Source organism: Papaver somniferum, chromosome 9 (assembly GCF_003573695.1).
Source record: "Papaver somniferum cultivar HN1 chromosome 9, ASM357369v1, whole genome shotgun sequence".
Lineage (NCBI taxonomy): Eukaryota > Viridiplantae > Streptophyta > Magnoliopsida > Ranunculales > Papaveraceae > Papaver > Papaver somniferum.
Window position 1 is genome coordinate 24871753 of NC_039366.1, and position 14593 is coordinate 24886345.

The 14593-nt window shown below is 35.4% G+C and overlaps 1 protein-coding gene and 1 pseudogene across 1 annotated transcript; both read left to right on the forward strand.

Moving 5' to 3' along the window:
- Window positions 1-186: 186 nt before the first annotated feature.
- On the forward strand, window positions 187-3391 carry LOC113313274 (beta-glucosidase 11-like). The gene is made up of 13 exons (XM_026562022.1): window positions 187-309; window positions 387-450; window positions 726-784; window positions 869-944; window positions 1052-1123; window positions 1226-1313; window positions 1427-1685; window positions 1762-1877; window positions 1952-2172; window positions 2321-2355; window positions 2437-2524; window positions 2765-2864; window positions 3102-3391. The coding sequence occupies exons 4-13, from the start codon at window positions 884-886 to the stop codon at window positions 3334-3336; spliced, it is 1275 nt and encodes a 424-aa protein (XP_026417807.1). The 5' UTR covers window positions 187-309; window positions 387-450; window positions 726-784; window positions 869-883; the 3' UTR covers window positions 3337-3391.
- Window positions 3392-8536: 5145 nt separating this feature from the next.
- On the forward strand, window positions 8537-11297 carry LOC113311610 (annotated as a pseudogene).
- The last annotated feature ends 3296 nt before the right edge of the window (window positions 11298-14593 follow it).

The following is a 14593-nucleotide window of genomic DNA, read 5'->3' on the forward strand; positions in this document are numbered from 1 at the left end:
TTGTCATTTGTCTTGTTGCACAAAAAAGAAGCATCATTTGTTGCTAATTTTGTAGCCAGAGAATAGTAAAGTTACCATATGAAGATAAGAGGCAATATATAAGATTTAATGAGAGTACAGAGTACTGAAAGACAGAGTAGAGAAAGAGAGATGGGAAGGGTGTTATGTACATCTTCCTTTTTGTCTCTAGTTATCATTCTTCTTCTGGTAAGTTCTCTGGAATCTTGTAGTGGTCATAATGAGAATGGGTTCAGCAGAAGTGATTTCCCACCAAACTTTATTTTTGGTTCAGGAAGCTCAGCTTATCAGGTACCTTCCTTTATATGACTTCAACCATTTATTTAGTACTTAACCAGAATTATTGGAAATGAAACTGAAAATTTTAGGTTGAAGGCGCTGTGAATGAGGATGGAAGAACTCCTAGCATTTGGGATACCTATACTCATTCTGGTTAGTCTCTCTCTCTCTATGTTTTAGAAGGATTTGCAAGAAGAGGAATGGTGCTTCCAATTTTTTTTTGTAGGGAAGCACCATGAGTAGAGTTTATTATAAGAACTTTCCAATTCAACTTTACTAGTTGACAACTTCACCGAGAAGGTCAAGTACAGTCCTTGACCTCTTGTAACATTTTAGTATCCTCATGAAAATTTTAATGCCGAGACTATGTGTTGAACTTTTTTCTTAAGATTTTTGGCTGTAAATAGAAACAAATCTTTAAATTTCAGGAAAAATACCGAACAAAATCAATGGTGACATAGCCGCCGATCAATATCACAGATATAAGGTTTGTAATGTTTGCTTTTAGAAATTGAAAGAGCTTAGATTCTTAATTTGGTGATACCACTGTAATACTTCTTGTTTGTTGCAGGAAGATGTTAACCTCATGGTGGATACAGGTCTAGATGCTTATAGATTTTCCATCTCATGGTCAAGGCTTATACCAAGTATGATCCAACTAGATAACTCATTTAGGATTTTTATGCAATGGAAGAAACTAAAGTTTCTACTCATAAAGATTTTATATATCATTGTCTAATGTTTGTTTATGCAGATGGAAGAGGGCCTGTGAATCCTAAGGGTCTAGAGTACTATAACAACCTCATCAATGAACTTATCAGCCATGGTACGACCGTGTTGTGTTCCATTTCAAATTCAGAGGACATTACTTTAATCCATAAATATTCGACATCGGTTGGCTCATCTATATTATTTTATGCTTGATTAGGAATTCAAGCACATGTTACACTTTTCCATTATGATCTTCCTCAGGCACTCGAAGATGAGTATGGAGGATGGTTGAACCGAAAGATTGTGTAGTTCTCTACCCCATTATAATCCATTACTTGTGCTCTCGTCCTTATAACTTCGCCTGATTGAATATTCAAGTGATACTTGATTAATGCTAATTTTGAGTAAAATGTCTCAGGAAAGACTTCACATCATATGCGGATGTGTGCTTTAAAGAATTTGGTGACAGAGTTTCGACATGGACAACAATGAATGAGGCTAATGTGTTTTCCTTAGGGGCCTATGACTTGGGAATGTTTCCGCCGCAAAGGTGTTCTTCTCCATTTGGGGTCCGTAATTGTACAAATGGTAACTCCACAACAGAGCTGTATATTGTTACCCATAACTGTTTGCTAGCTCATGCATCAGCTGCAAGATTGTATAAGAACAAATATCAGGTAATTTCTAGCTTCCCATATCTTCTTAACAGGTCAATTGTCGTCATAATTTTGAGATATAAAGGTGGCAATGCAGGATAAACAATATGGACTTATAGGATTCAACCTCTTCGGTTATGGGTTCAGTCCTGTAACAAATTCTGCAGAAGATATTGCGGCAACTCGAAGGGTCAATGATTTCTTTTTGGGTTGGTAAATTTCATTACAGAAATAAACATGAGGTCGAGTTTTTCAACCATAATATATTAATCTATGTCTAATTTCAGGTTTGCTAGTCCTTTTGTTTTTGGTGACTATCCTGAATCAATGAAGAGAAATGTTGGCTCGAGACTTCCTTCTTTCACTCCATATGATTCTAAACTAGTCAAGGGCTCATGTGATTTCTTTGGTGTGAACCACTACGCATCGGCTCAAGTAAAGGACAATCCAGAAAATCTACTAATCCACCCACGAGATTTTATTTTGGATATGGCTGTCCAGTTCGTATGTAAGTTGACCTGGTTTATATTGGATAAAAATTAATATATTTTTCTATCAGAAATTTGGAACAATTTCCCTCCTCACTTAATTGTCTTGCAGCTTGTAAGGAGACTAACCGAAAGCTTTATCTTTTGAACATCTTACTTGTATTGCAGTTAATTGGTCTGGACAAGGTGTATTGCCTGATGAAGTAAGGAAGAAACATCGATTGACTTTATTTTAACGAGTTAGTGTGTCTATATTTAACTTCTATTGTGTTGTCTTGATTTAGTTTGCTATTACACCCGCGGGGTTGCAAGAAGTTCTGGAGTATTTTAAGCAAGTCTATGGAAACCCCATCATGTTTATTCATGAAAATGGTATTAGCATTTTGTATTCCCATTCTCTCTTTCATTGCCCAATTAACTTTCCATAGTAACATATGTGAGTCTGTGACCATACACAAAGCAATGGTTACATCGATGATTCACCGTCCCTCTTTTGTAGCCTAATTTCACCTGATCATTACTTGATGGTTATATAAAGAAATGTTAGAAGCGTGTTCGTATACTATGGTTATGGCTTTTAGGATCAACTTTTATAATTGCCATCTTTTACAGGTCAAAGGATGTTAAGTGCATCGCGTGAAAAATCAACGAACGATACATCGAGGGTGGCTTATTTGAAGGGCTACATTGGAGGTTTGCTTGATGCATTGAGGTACTAACTTACTTCACCGTCTTTGCTTTACCTACCCACTTTTTCCTAAAATACAGTTCAGACTGTCAAACAAACAAACGCTCAAAATTCTACCGAACAATTAGATACTGTGCAGGTTTTCTAAGTTAAGCTAATCATCTTCATTAGTTGCTTATATAAATATCTTGTTTTTAAAGTAGATTATGTGTTCCGTTTCCTTGCAAATCTGCCCTTACAATTATAATCTTTTCTGAGCAGGAATGGATCCAACACAAAAGGGTACTTCACATGGAGTTTCCTGGACTCATTCGAATTGTTAGACGGATACACTTCAAATTTCGGCCTTTATTATGTGGATATGATCAATGATCCGGATTTAAAAAGATATCCAAAACTTTCAGCACTATGGTATTCAAATTTTCTTAAAGGAGGGAATGAGAGAACTAGTACAATATCTCCTACAACTGATGAAAGTTCTCATTTTTCGCAGTAGAAAGTTGATTTTCCAGTTGATTTTCATTTGCATGTAAAATACATCTTTGATGAGAGAAAATTCTGTGGTTCACTATCGAGTACACTTAAGGAATGGTCATCTCTTTTTGGCCATTTAAACTGTAACTTTCTGTCAAATGTTTGTTTTTTTTTTGGTAAAAGGTTTCTGTCAATAAGTGGAGCGCCAATACAGTCAATTATAGCCAAAGAATGGAAGTGCTTATGAAATATCTCTAGTTTTTGCTACTGTGATTGACAACTCCGTGACTACTCTCTTTCATCCTCTGAACAAATGCTCCTGGTAAAACTTAAGAGCTGGAGGACTGTAGCCTATAAGTTAGGGGTTTCTTTATTGTACGTGGTACTATTTTGTCCCGTCTCCATAATTAGAGCTCGATGTCGATGTATTAGCAAAAAGGACCTTTACAACGTAAGGTGATTAGTGATACACGTAAAGTCTTATTTTGGTTTCTTTCACGTGGTGTACCGTATATTTGGTGTTAATTACGTTTGATTCACGATGGCCGCTTGAACCGATAGAGTGAGAGATGAAGAGGGTTTTATGTTTTATTAGGTTCCCTTCAAACTTTATATTTGGCGCTGGAAGCTCAGCGTACCAGGTTGCTTCTTTTTGTCATTCTTCTCGGTTTTAGCTGCAACTAATTAATATGTTTCTTGGCATAGTTTGATATTTTCCTGCAAATGCTTTGGTGGTCCTCTAGATATCGTCTTTTTAGTAAAGAAGCATGACCTATTTTTGGATTCCTCTTGTAATCTAATTAAGTTTGAGTAGGATCTGCAAGAAGAGGAATCTCGCTTCCTTTTTTTTGTTTTTTTTTTCTGAAGGGAAGCATCATGAGTAGAGTTTACTATAAGAACTTCCTAATTCAGCTTTACAAGTTCCCAAGTTGAGTCGGTGACACTCTTGTAACATTTTAGCTTTACAAGTTCACAAGTTGAGTCTTTCTGGCTTATAAAATTTTATAATAAACCTTTTTCGAGGCATCCTCAATTTTGTTGAGGCATATAAAATAATGATAAAATAGAGTCATCGTGTGGTAAAATCAATGACCCCTTATCCATCATATATATTATGACATTAATGCCCTTACTTCATTAATGTTAATGATAATAATTAGAATTTAATATTAATGATTAGTAGTTAATATTAATGATTAGTAGTTGGTGGTTAATGTCAACTACGTCTTAGTCTCAGAGATATTTTTTTTTTGAGAGAGATAGTTAGGTTAGGGTTTGTTAATGAAGAAGAATAAGAAATTAATCTTTTGACATTTGTTAAACTAACAAATAATTAAGGTTTGTTAATAATATAGAGGTAGACTCCTAAACGTGGTTTAATGTCCTTTTTATAAGTTGAATTTGACAAAAATTGAATTTTTACAACCTAGATCTACTGACCAAATGAACGGTTCGGGCCGTTCGGCTGATAACTTGTCAACCGAACCTAGGTATATTTTAAAAAAATATAGGTTCGGCTGACAAGTTATCAGCCCAACTTCACTCTGTAATTGACGGATTTAGGTTCGACTGATTCGAATAAAAAATTGAACAACCGAACTAAGTGTGTTTTTTAACAAAGTGAAGTTCGGTTATCATTTTCATGTTTAATTATCAGCCGAACCGTTCTTCAGAAACATAAAAAAAAGGGTATATTAATTATATGTCCCTAGTTTTAACATCCTACAAATATATCCTTATACAATAATAAATATATCCCTACTTTTTAATAACCTTATCCATTTAAAATTAGATTATCTTAATACCCTCACCCATATAATATTTTCTTTATTTCAAAATGAAACAAATTTCTTCCTCTACCATTTCACCCGCACCACCACCACCATCAACCTTCAACGACCACCACCTACCGACCACCACCTACCAACCGCCACCACCGCTAATATTCCACCACTACTCCACCACCATTGCACTATCACCACAAGTCCGCCACAACCACTACTCCACCACCACCACCACTAATCCACCACCAGCACAACCACCACCGCCATCAATCCGCCACCCGCCGCAGCCGCCGCCACCGCCACCGCCACTTGTTTAGATATTTTGTATCAACAACAATAGTTGATCCAAATAAAAATAGAATCAGCAGTAGAAGTTGATCCAATTTGGAGGATCAACAACATTAGTTGATCCAAAATAAAAAGATCAACAGTAGAAGATGATCCAGAAAAAAAAAAGGATCAACAGTAGAAGTTGATCAAATTTAGGAGATCAACAACAGTAGTTGATCCACAAAAAAAAAAGGATCAATACTAGAAGTTGATCCAATTTAGGGGATCAACAACAATTGTTGATAAAAAAAAGGATCAACAGTAAAAGTTGATCCAATTTAGGGATCAACAACAGTAGTTGATCCAAAAAAAAAAGGATCAACAGTAGAAGTTGATCCAATTTAGGGGATCAACAACAGTAGTTGATCAAAAAAAAAAGGATCAACAGTAAAAATTGATCCAATTTAGGGATCAACAATAGTAGTTGATCCCCTAAACTGGATCAACAATGGAAGTTGATCCCAGTAAATGGAGTCAACAACCAAAAATTGACATACGAATGAGTGAACTTGGCGTGAGTCGAACACGCATCATCTGACATGGAGTCAATCATACTACCATTGCACCACAAATTCAACATTTGAACAAATTCATATCTATAAAGTCCAAGCATTTAAACTATAAGCATAATTATACCACCCATATTCATTTGCTATAAAAAAAAAGAAACATCACATTATAAGAAACAATGCAAACAATTTTTTTTTTAATTTCTAATGCTATTCATTCATTGTTGTTTAATTCAGATCTACACTTATTCATTTTTCTAAGCCTTCCAAACAGACCTCTAATTTTGCTAATAACATGTTATTTAGAAATCTCCAATCTATATGACGCTGGCACAAGTCCAGAAAGGAATAATCCAACTCCAGGGAAGCTATAAGCAGTAAAAGGAGACAAGTGTATGATCAATATAAAAGACTTACCATGAGAGCTACAGCTTGAAGTCCAGGTGAGCGTAAAGTAAGAGCCATCATCACCGACTTCTTGAGCCAGTTGACATGTGTACCACTCCCAACAACTGAAACACAAGCAACTAACCAGCAAAGTAATGGAACAAGATGTTAGTAGACAATTGGAACACAATAAATAGCAAAAGTTACAAATAAAAATGTAAGTTACATAACGAAGTAAAGATAACTTAATTGTCTCCAAAAGCAATATCTTCATAAAATCATCAAAAGCAAGACAACTCTTCTCATAAATAATCTGACTCTTGTAAGTAAAACATATTCTTTACAAGGAAAACACAGTTCGCATCTGCCTCATATACATGTTAATATACGCCCACCACCACTACCTACACCAGCCTATGAGCCACTAGTAACTACACTATATACAAACCACCACCACCTGCACTAGCATGTGAAACTCCTACACTAGCATATGATCCACCACCACCTGCACCAGCATGTGAAACTCCTACATTAGTTATATAACTCAACCACCAACAGTTATGCATCTCACACCTCCTTGCTACTTGAAGTTACCCCCACCACCACCATTAGTCTACTCATCCCCATAGGCCATAATTTCTATAACCAACAACCAATCATTAAAGAAATCCAAAATTGTTATCAATAATTGATTCAAGTAAACGGTAGAATCAATTTTCAGCAACTTAAAAGTACTAAAACTGCTTTAAGCCAGGGTTGCAAACTGAAACCTAAATCTATAAAATTGACGACTGAAATAAGTTGAGGTAAAGTTCATCATCATGAAAACTATAGTACTAAACGTCAATTAACAACAAAATATATAAAGAGAAAATCAATTATATCGCAGAAGAACCAAATGAATCAGCATCAGATGAATTACCACCACCGTTGCTCCACCGTTTCTCCAGCAATACCAATTAATCTATCTTTAAACAAAAATCACAAAATAAATTCAACTACATATCTCCTCCACCACCGCCGCCACTAGACACACCATACTATCATCATCATTACTTCTTGAGATTTAATAATTTGAACAAGTTCAACTCTAAAATTACCAGAAATCAAAACCTAAAATCAGATGTCGATCTCTTTAAATCTGATTATAAAAACTAATCTTTAGAAGAAGAAGAAGAAAGCATCGCTGACACAAACCATCTGATGCTGATAGTTTTTGACTGAATTTGTAAGCGGCGGCGATAGAGATTGTTGAATTTGATTGAATCAATCTTTAACCTCTTAATAGTAGTAGCATGCGTGATGGAGGTGGTGGTGCTGATTGTGGTGGCGGCGCTAGAGATTGTTGAGTTTGTGGGAGCGATAGTGATGGTGGTGATGGGAGCTATGAATTTCTGTCCGAGTGTTTCGATAATAATAAAGAAAAAGAAGTACAAAAAACTCGAAGGCTAGAAGGGGAATTATGAAAATCATGATCTCAGATAAAATTTCAATTATGCCATCACGGATATTTGTGAAGTTTGTTAGGAATATTTATGAAGGCCCATTAGAAATAGGGACAATTATTCAATTTCCACAAAAAAAAAGAACAAAGATGTGGGTCCCAATACGTGTATCTGAAGCTCAATCTTTTTGTGCAACGCTTCACACGACTCATTTTAATGAATGATCAAAGATTTATGAATCAACAATTAATAATTGACGAAAAATAAAATCAAAACTGTTTGATTAATGATTAAATTAGATTAGGAACGAAAATAATTTTGGATTTTGGTTACTTTATGTTTATGTATTTTTTAAATTTAGGTGAATGATATTTAAGTAATTTAAAATATTTAAGGGTAATTTAATAATCTACCCAGTGCTAAGACACCCTTTATAAACCATGAATTCTAGTCCCATTGGATTCGTGCAATACAAAACAGACTAAGCCCATGACCAAGATTTGTATTCTTGTAGACATCTGAATCATAAGCTGATAAGTAGCTTGAAAAGATAATGCTACAAGTCTATGTGTTCAACCTTTTCCCTAAAATATTTGGCTGTAAACAGAATCAAAATTTTGTATTTCAGGAAAATTGCCGAACAAAATCAATGACGACATAGCCGCCGATCAATGTCACAGATATAAGGTTTGTAATTTTTGCCTACACAAATGGAAAGAACTTAGATTTTTTATTTAGCCTCACCAAATACTTATTGTTTTTTGCAGGAAGATGTCAACCTCATGGTGGATACAGGTTTAGATGCCTACAGGTTTTCTATCTCATGGTCAAGGCTTATACCAAGTATGATCCTACTAGCTAATTCGTTCGGGATTTTCGTACACATTTGCAATGGAAGAAATTGTTTAGTCAGAAAGGTTTTATATGTCACTGTCTAATGTTTACTTATGCAGATGGAAGAGGGCCTGTGAATCCTAAGGGTGTGGAGTACTATAACAACCTCATCAATGAACTTATCAACCATGTTGAGTTTTATCTCAAATCCAGAGTGCACTATCTTAGTTCATTAATATTTTGACATCGGTTTGCTCATACATATTACTTTATCTTTAGGAATTCAAGCACATGTTACGCTTTTTCATTATGATCTTCCTCAGTCACTGGAAGACGAGTATGGAGGATGGTTGAGCCGAAAGATTGTGTACTTCTCTATCCCATTTTAATAGGCTAATCTCTATGGGCTAGATTGAACCGCTAGATTGGCCAAAAAGTGTTGCAAATCATGAAAAAAGTGTGGGAAATTCTTTTACACTGCTAGTTGATAGTTCTCTCTCCTAACAACTGCTCGCAGTTCAACTATCAGCGAGATTGAAGTGCTGAACCGTTCAACCCTCAAAAAGTGGTCTAAACGCTGAACCATTCAGTGTTGGGTGAAAATTTTCTGATGTAACGGTTGAGATTTAAAGCGCTGAACCGTTCGGCGCTCACGGTTGAGATTTAAAGCGCTGAACCGTTCGGCGTTATATGGTGGTCCCGCTGCTAAATTAGCCATCCCATAGGACTTAGGAGGTTGCCCATGCTGACGTGGATGGTCAATCTAACAGCTAGATATCTGACCGATAGGACTAAGCCTAATACCTGTCTTATAGTCCTTATAACTTTACCTGATCGAGTATTCCAGTGATACTTGATTAATGCCATATTGGTTACAATGTCTCAGGAAAGACTTCACATCATACGCGGATGTGTGCTTTAAAGAATTTGGTGACAGTGTTTCCACGTGGACTACAATGAATGAGGCTAATGTGTTTGTATTAGGGGCTTATGACTTGGGGTTTTTTCCTCCGCAAAGGTGTTCTTCTCCATTTGGGGCCCTTAATTGTACAAATGGTGATTCCGCAATAGAGCCATATATTGTTACCCATAACTGTTTGCTAGCTCATGCGTCAGCTGCAAGATTGTATAAGAACAAATACCAGGTAATTCCTAGCTTCCGATATCTTCTTAACAGGTCAAGTTACGTTGTAATATTGATATTAATAGAGGTGGAAATGCAGGCTAAACAACACGGACTTACAGGATTCAACCTCTTCGGTTATGGGTTCAGTCCTATAACAAATTCTACAGAAGATATTGCAGCATCTCGAAGGGCCAATGATTTCTATTTGGGTTGGTAAGTTTCACTCCAAATAATAAACATGAGGCAGAGTTTTTCACTCCATAATATATTAAATCTATGTCTAATTTCAGGTTTGCTAGTCCTTTTGTTTTCGGAGACTATCCTGAATGAATGAAGAGAAATGTTGGCTCGAGACTTCCTTCTTTCACTACATATGACTCTAAACTAGTTAAGGGATCATGTGACTTCTTTGGTGTGAACCACTATGCATCGGGTCCAGTAAAGGACAATCCGGAAAGTTTATTAATCCAACAACGAGATTTTTCTTTGGATATGGCTGTCAAGTTCATACGTAAGTCGATATGGTTTATATTGGATACATTAAACTGATGTCAAACGATTGCCTTCCTCACTCAATTGTGTTTCAGCTTGTAAGGAGACTAACCGAAAGCTTTATCTTTTAAACATCTTACTTGTATTGCAGCTAATTGGTCTGGACAAAGTGTATTGCCTGATGAAGTAAGGAAGAAACATTGATTAACTGCATTCTAACGAGTTAGTGTGTCAATATTTAACTTCTACGATGTTGTCCTGATTCAGTTCCCCATTGCGCCATCGGGGCTGCAAGAAGTTCTGGAGTATTTTAAGCAAGTCTACAGAAACCCCCTCATGTTTATTCATGAAAATGGTATTACTTCTTTACATTTCATCTTCTCATTCTTTCTTTTTTAGCCTAATTAACTTCTCATAGTAACATCTGCCGCCATACATAAAGGAAATCAGGATATCGGTAATTTGTCTTCCATCTAATCGCTGTTGATAAAAGATGTTAGAAGCGTGTTCTTAAACTGTGGTTAAAGGTAAGCTCTTAGGACCAGCTTAATTGCTCTCTTTTATAGGTCAAAGGATGTCGAGCGCACCGCGTGAAAAGTTAATAAACGATACATCGAGGGTGAATTACTTGAAGGCTTACATTGGAGGTTTGCTTCATATATTAAAGTCTCAAACAAACAAACGCTCAAAATTCTACCGAACAATTAGATACTGTGCAGGTTTTCTAAGTTAAGCTAATCATCTTCATTAGTTGCTTATATAAATATCTTGTTTTTAAAGTAGATTATGTGTTCCGTTTCCTTGCAAATCTGCCCTTACAATTATAATCTTTTCTGAGCAGGAATGGATCCAACACAAAAGGGTACTTCACATGGAGTTTCCTGGACTCATTCGAATTGTTAGACGGATACACTTCAAATTTCGGCCTTTATTATGTGGATATGATCAATGATCCGGATTTAAAAAGATATCCAAAACTTTCAGCACTATGGTATTCAAATTTTCTTAAAGGAGGGAATGAGAGAACTAGTACAATATCTCCTACAACTGATGAAAGTTCTCATTTTTCGCAGTAGAAAGTTGATTTTCCAGTAGAGTCTACTCTAAGAATCTGATTTTCATTTGCATGTAAAATAATAAGAAGGGAAAACTATTAGAATCTCTTGATTAAGTGATCATTTTTATCTGTAAACGAATGAACACCAGAGTTATCAATGTGTTTTTCCCTTTTTGTACATCCGACTTATTCGAATTTATTTTTCTTTTTATTGATACCAATTTCTTGTTTTCGACGAGGAAATCATTTAGGCAAGTCAAGTACACTATAAGAGCTTCTCCAATGGAATGTATGTGACGATAAATGTCTAAGTCCACATAGGATACACATTGATTTTCCCAATATTCCTTCTCCAACCCAATTTCTTAAATCAATGTGGAGATGATATGGCTTAATTTTTGTTAGACATTGTCAAGGTGAATATAAAGTTTTAGACATTCACCTTGACAATGTCAAGCTATGCTAGTAAGCTTTTCATTAACTAAAATTAATTCCAATATATCAAATAACCATTTTTAATTCTAATAAAATCTTAAAATTATTAAAAATAAAATTTACATTTAATTAAAAAAAGATCACAACTAACACCATTGGAGATGAATTATTTTTTCCCCATAAATTTAAGTTAACATTAGAATAAGGATGTCCTGTTTGTGATTCCACCTAGGAAACACACACAACACCATTGGAGAAGCTCTAAGAAGAAATAATCATCTCTTTTTAACCAAATTCATATAAGACAGAGGGGTTTGGCGGGGTTGGGTCTAGCACTGAGGCTAGTCCAACTGGCTGAATTTGGGTAGGGGCCTGGGTCCGGCTTTAGCCTATCAAAAAAAAAAGTCATATAAGACAATGCATTTTCCAGTTTGCTTGATGGAGGGTTTGGATGTAGAATTTTAAAGGTGGGATTTATGGGTCCATGGAATTTTAGTGGAATTACGTTTCCTTCGGAATGTTTGGTTTGCCCAAATCCCTAGAATCACGTTTCCCACGGGAATAAGTTTTCCCGCAAATCCTCCATACAGAGTTCGACCTCTCTCCCTAAGATTTGTTGGGTTTTATGGACCCACAATTTTTTAACTTTAAATCTCATACATACTCCCTCTGTGTCAAAAAGACCGTCCTCTGTTCCATTTTCGTTTGTTTCAAAATTGTGTCCAGCTTCTGTTTATAGTCATATTTTCCCCAGAATTTAAGACACAAAATTGGTTAAAAGGACCAAAATCAACAATTCCTAGGTGAAAAGGACATTTAGATTTTGATACTATTTAAATGGACAAAAATGTAAAAATAGCCAGGATAGAAACAGTTTCATCCTACCCATTTTCAAATATTTTTTTTATTTTTAATTTACATCAGGATGCATCCAGTTTCATCCTTGCTACTTTTTATGTTTAAGTCAGGATGAATTCAGTTTCATCCTTGCTATTTTTTTGGTGTCCATTTCACCCATACTAATTTTTACTCGTCCATTTGAACCATGTTTTAAAACTATTTTGATAAATGACCCATTTTCCGAATTTAAAATCCCATGGGATTATAAATCCGTGATATTGTGAATTCTACAAACAAACACACCATAAATGAATTTAGTATATTTCCCGGTAAACTGGTATCTCGTTCGCAATTATGTCTGGAAATTGAAATGTAGCATTTTGTCAGTTTTTATTTTTTCCAAAGGGTTTCTGAACATTAGTCCTGTGGTCGGTCATCGGAACCCAAATACACTCGATTATAGTGAAAGAATGGAAGTGCCTATGAAATATCTTTATTAGTTTTTTCAAAGGAAGAAAAAATCTTGATAGAGTATTGATAGCAAACGAGTGTGCGGATTCTAGACTTCTGTTAATAAGTGGAGCCAAAATGCACTCAATGATAGCCCGGAAGTGCAAGAAAAACCGATCAAATTTTCCGGAATTATGTCCCCACTCTCACAAAGTAATGGGATCCGCCGCACACAAAAATAGACCCATGTTATCTCTAATGGGTTGCGGGTTTGCAACTCTGTGAGAGTCGGGACATAATTGGAAATTTTGACGTCGGTATATCTACTATCTCCCATGAGAAATTTCCTGTTTGGTCCAAAGATCCGACCCGGGAGTAGTGTCTAGTCCAGCGGGATAAAACAATTATCCGCTAGTCCAAAAAGGTTTAAAATCCTAGAAAATTACTAGACTACCCTCAACATTCATGCGTGGGTTAAAACTGTCTCCTCCTACTTCTTCTTCTTCTGCCTTGAAGAAAAAACCGACTGCAACTCCTTCATCTGAAAAACGATTTCGGAAATCATTAATTACAGAAAAATCATCAGTTCCTGACCTAATCAATTACATAAATCATCAGTTGCTGACCTAATCAATTACATAAATCATCAGTTCCTGACCTAATCAATTACATAATCATCAGTTCCTAACCTAATTTTTATTCATTCAATTAAAGAGAAAAAATGGTTAGAACTATCAAGCGGACAATTACAGAAGAAATTGTAGAAGAAACCCAGGTAAAAAGAAGAAGAAAAAATGTTGATGATTCACCAACACAATCCTCCCCTGCGGCTAAATCTCCGACAACAAGGAGTATGAGTAAAGTTGGTACTCCGTCACGAACAAATGTTCCTCAGCTAGAAGGTAAGCAAAAATCAGAAGAAAGTAAAGCCTAATTTTGTACTTCATATTGACATGCAATACTTAGAAAATTGTTGTTGAATTTCATATTGACATGCAATACATATCAATATTTAATGCTGATGAAAAACTGTAGATATGTAGTAATGTTCAACTAATATACTACATATGCTCAATAGAATCACTACATCTCTGTATGTAGTGTTTGTTTTACATGTTTTCAATGGAATCACTAAATATTTGTATGTAGTGTCTGGTATACATGTTTTCATATGTTGTATATGTAACTTGAGACAACATATTGACATGCAATGTGTGATTCATATGTTTTTGTTCAATAGAAACACAACATCTCTGTGAGTCATATGTTTTACATGTTTTTCATCTGTTGTGTATGTAATTTGACACAACATATTGACATGAAGTGTGTGATTCATATGTTTTATATCTGTACTACATATCAATATGTTGTCTTCAATTTGTAGTTATTGATATATAATGATAGCATCTCAAATTGATATGTGTGCTACATATTATTATCTGCCTGTAATATGTAATGTGTACAAAACTTTTGGTTTACAAAAACAGCAAAAACCAAAGGAAAGAAAGCAGTTGCTGCTCCTGAAGCAAAAACCAAAAGAAAAACAGCAGCGGAAACTACTAAAGCAAAAGGAAAAACAGCGACAACGGC

Excerpts from the sequence above, each read along its gene's own strand:
- LOC113313274 (XM_026562022.1), top strand. The coding sequence starts at position 884 with ATGGTGGATACAGGTCTAGATGCTTATAGATTTTCCATCTCATGGTCA. Across the intron at positions 1,124-1,225 it reads CAATGAACTTATCAGCCATG|GAATTCAAGCACATGTTACA; the intron begins GTACGACCGTGT and ends ATGCTTGATTAG. Across the intron at positions 1,686-1,761 it reads TGTATAAGAACAAATATCAG|GATAAACAATATGGACTTAT; the intron begins GTAATTTCTAGC and ends GTGGCAATGCAG.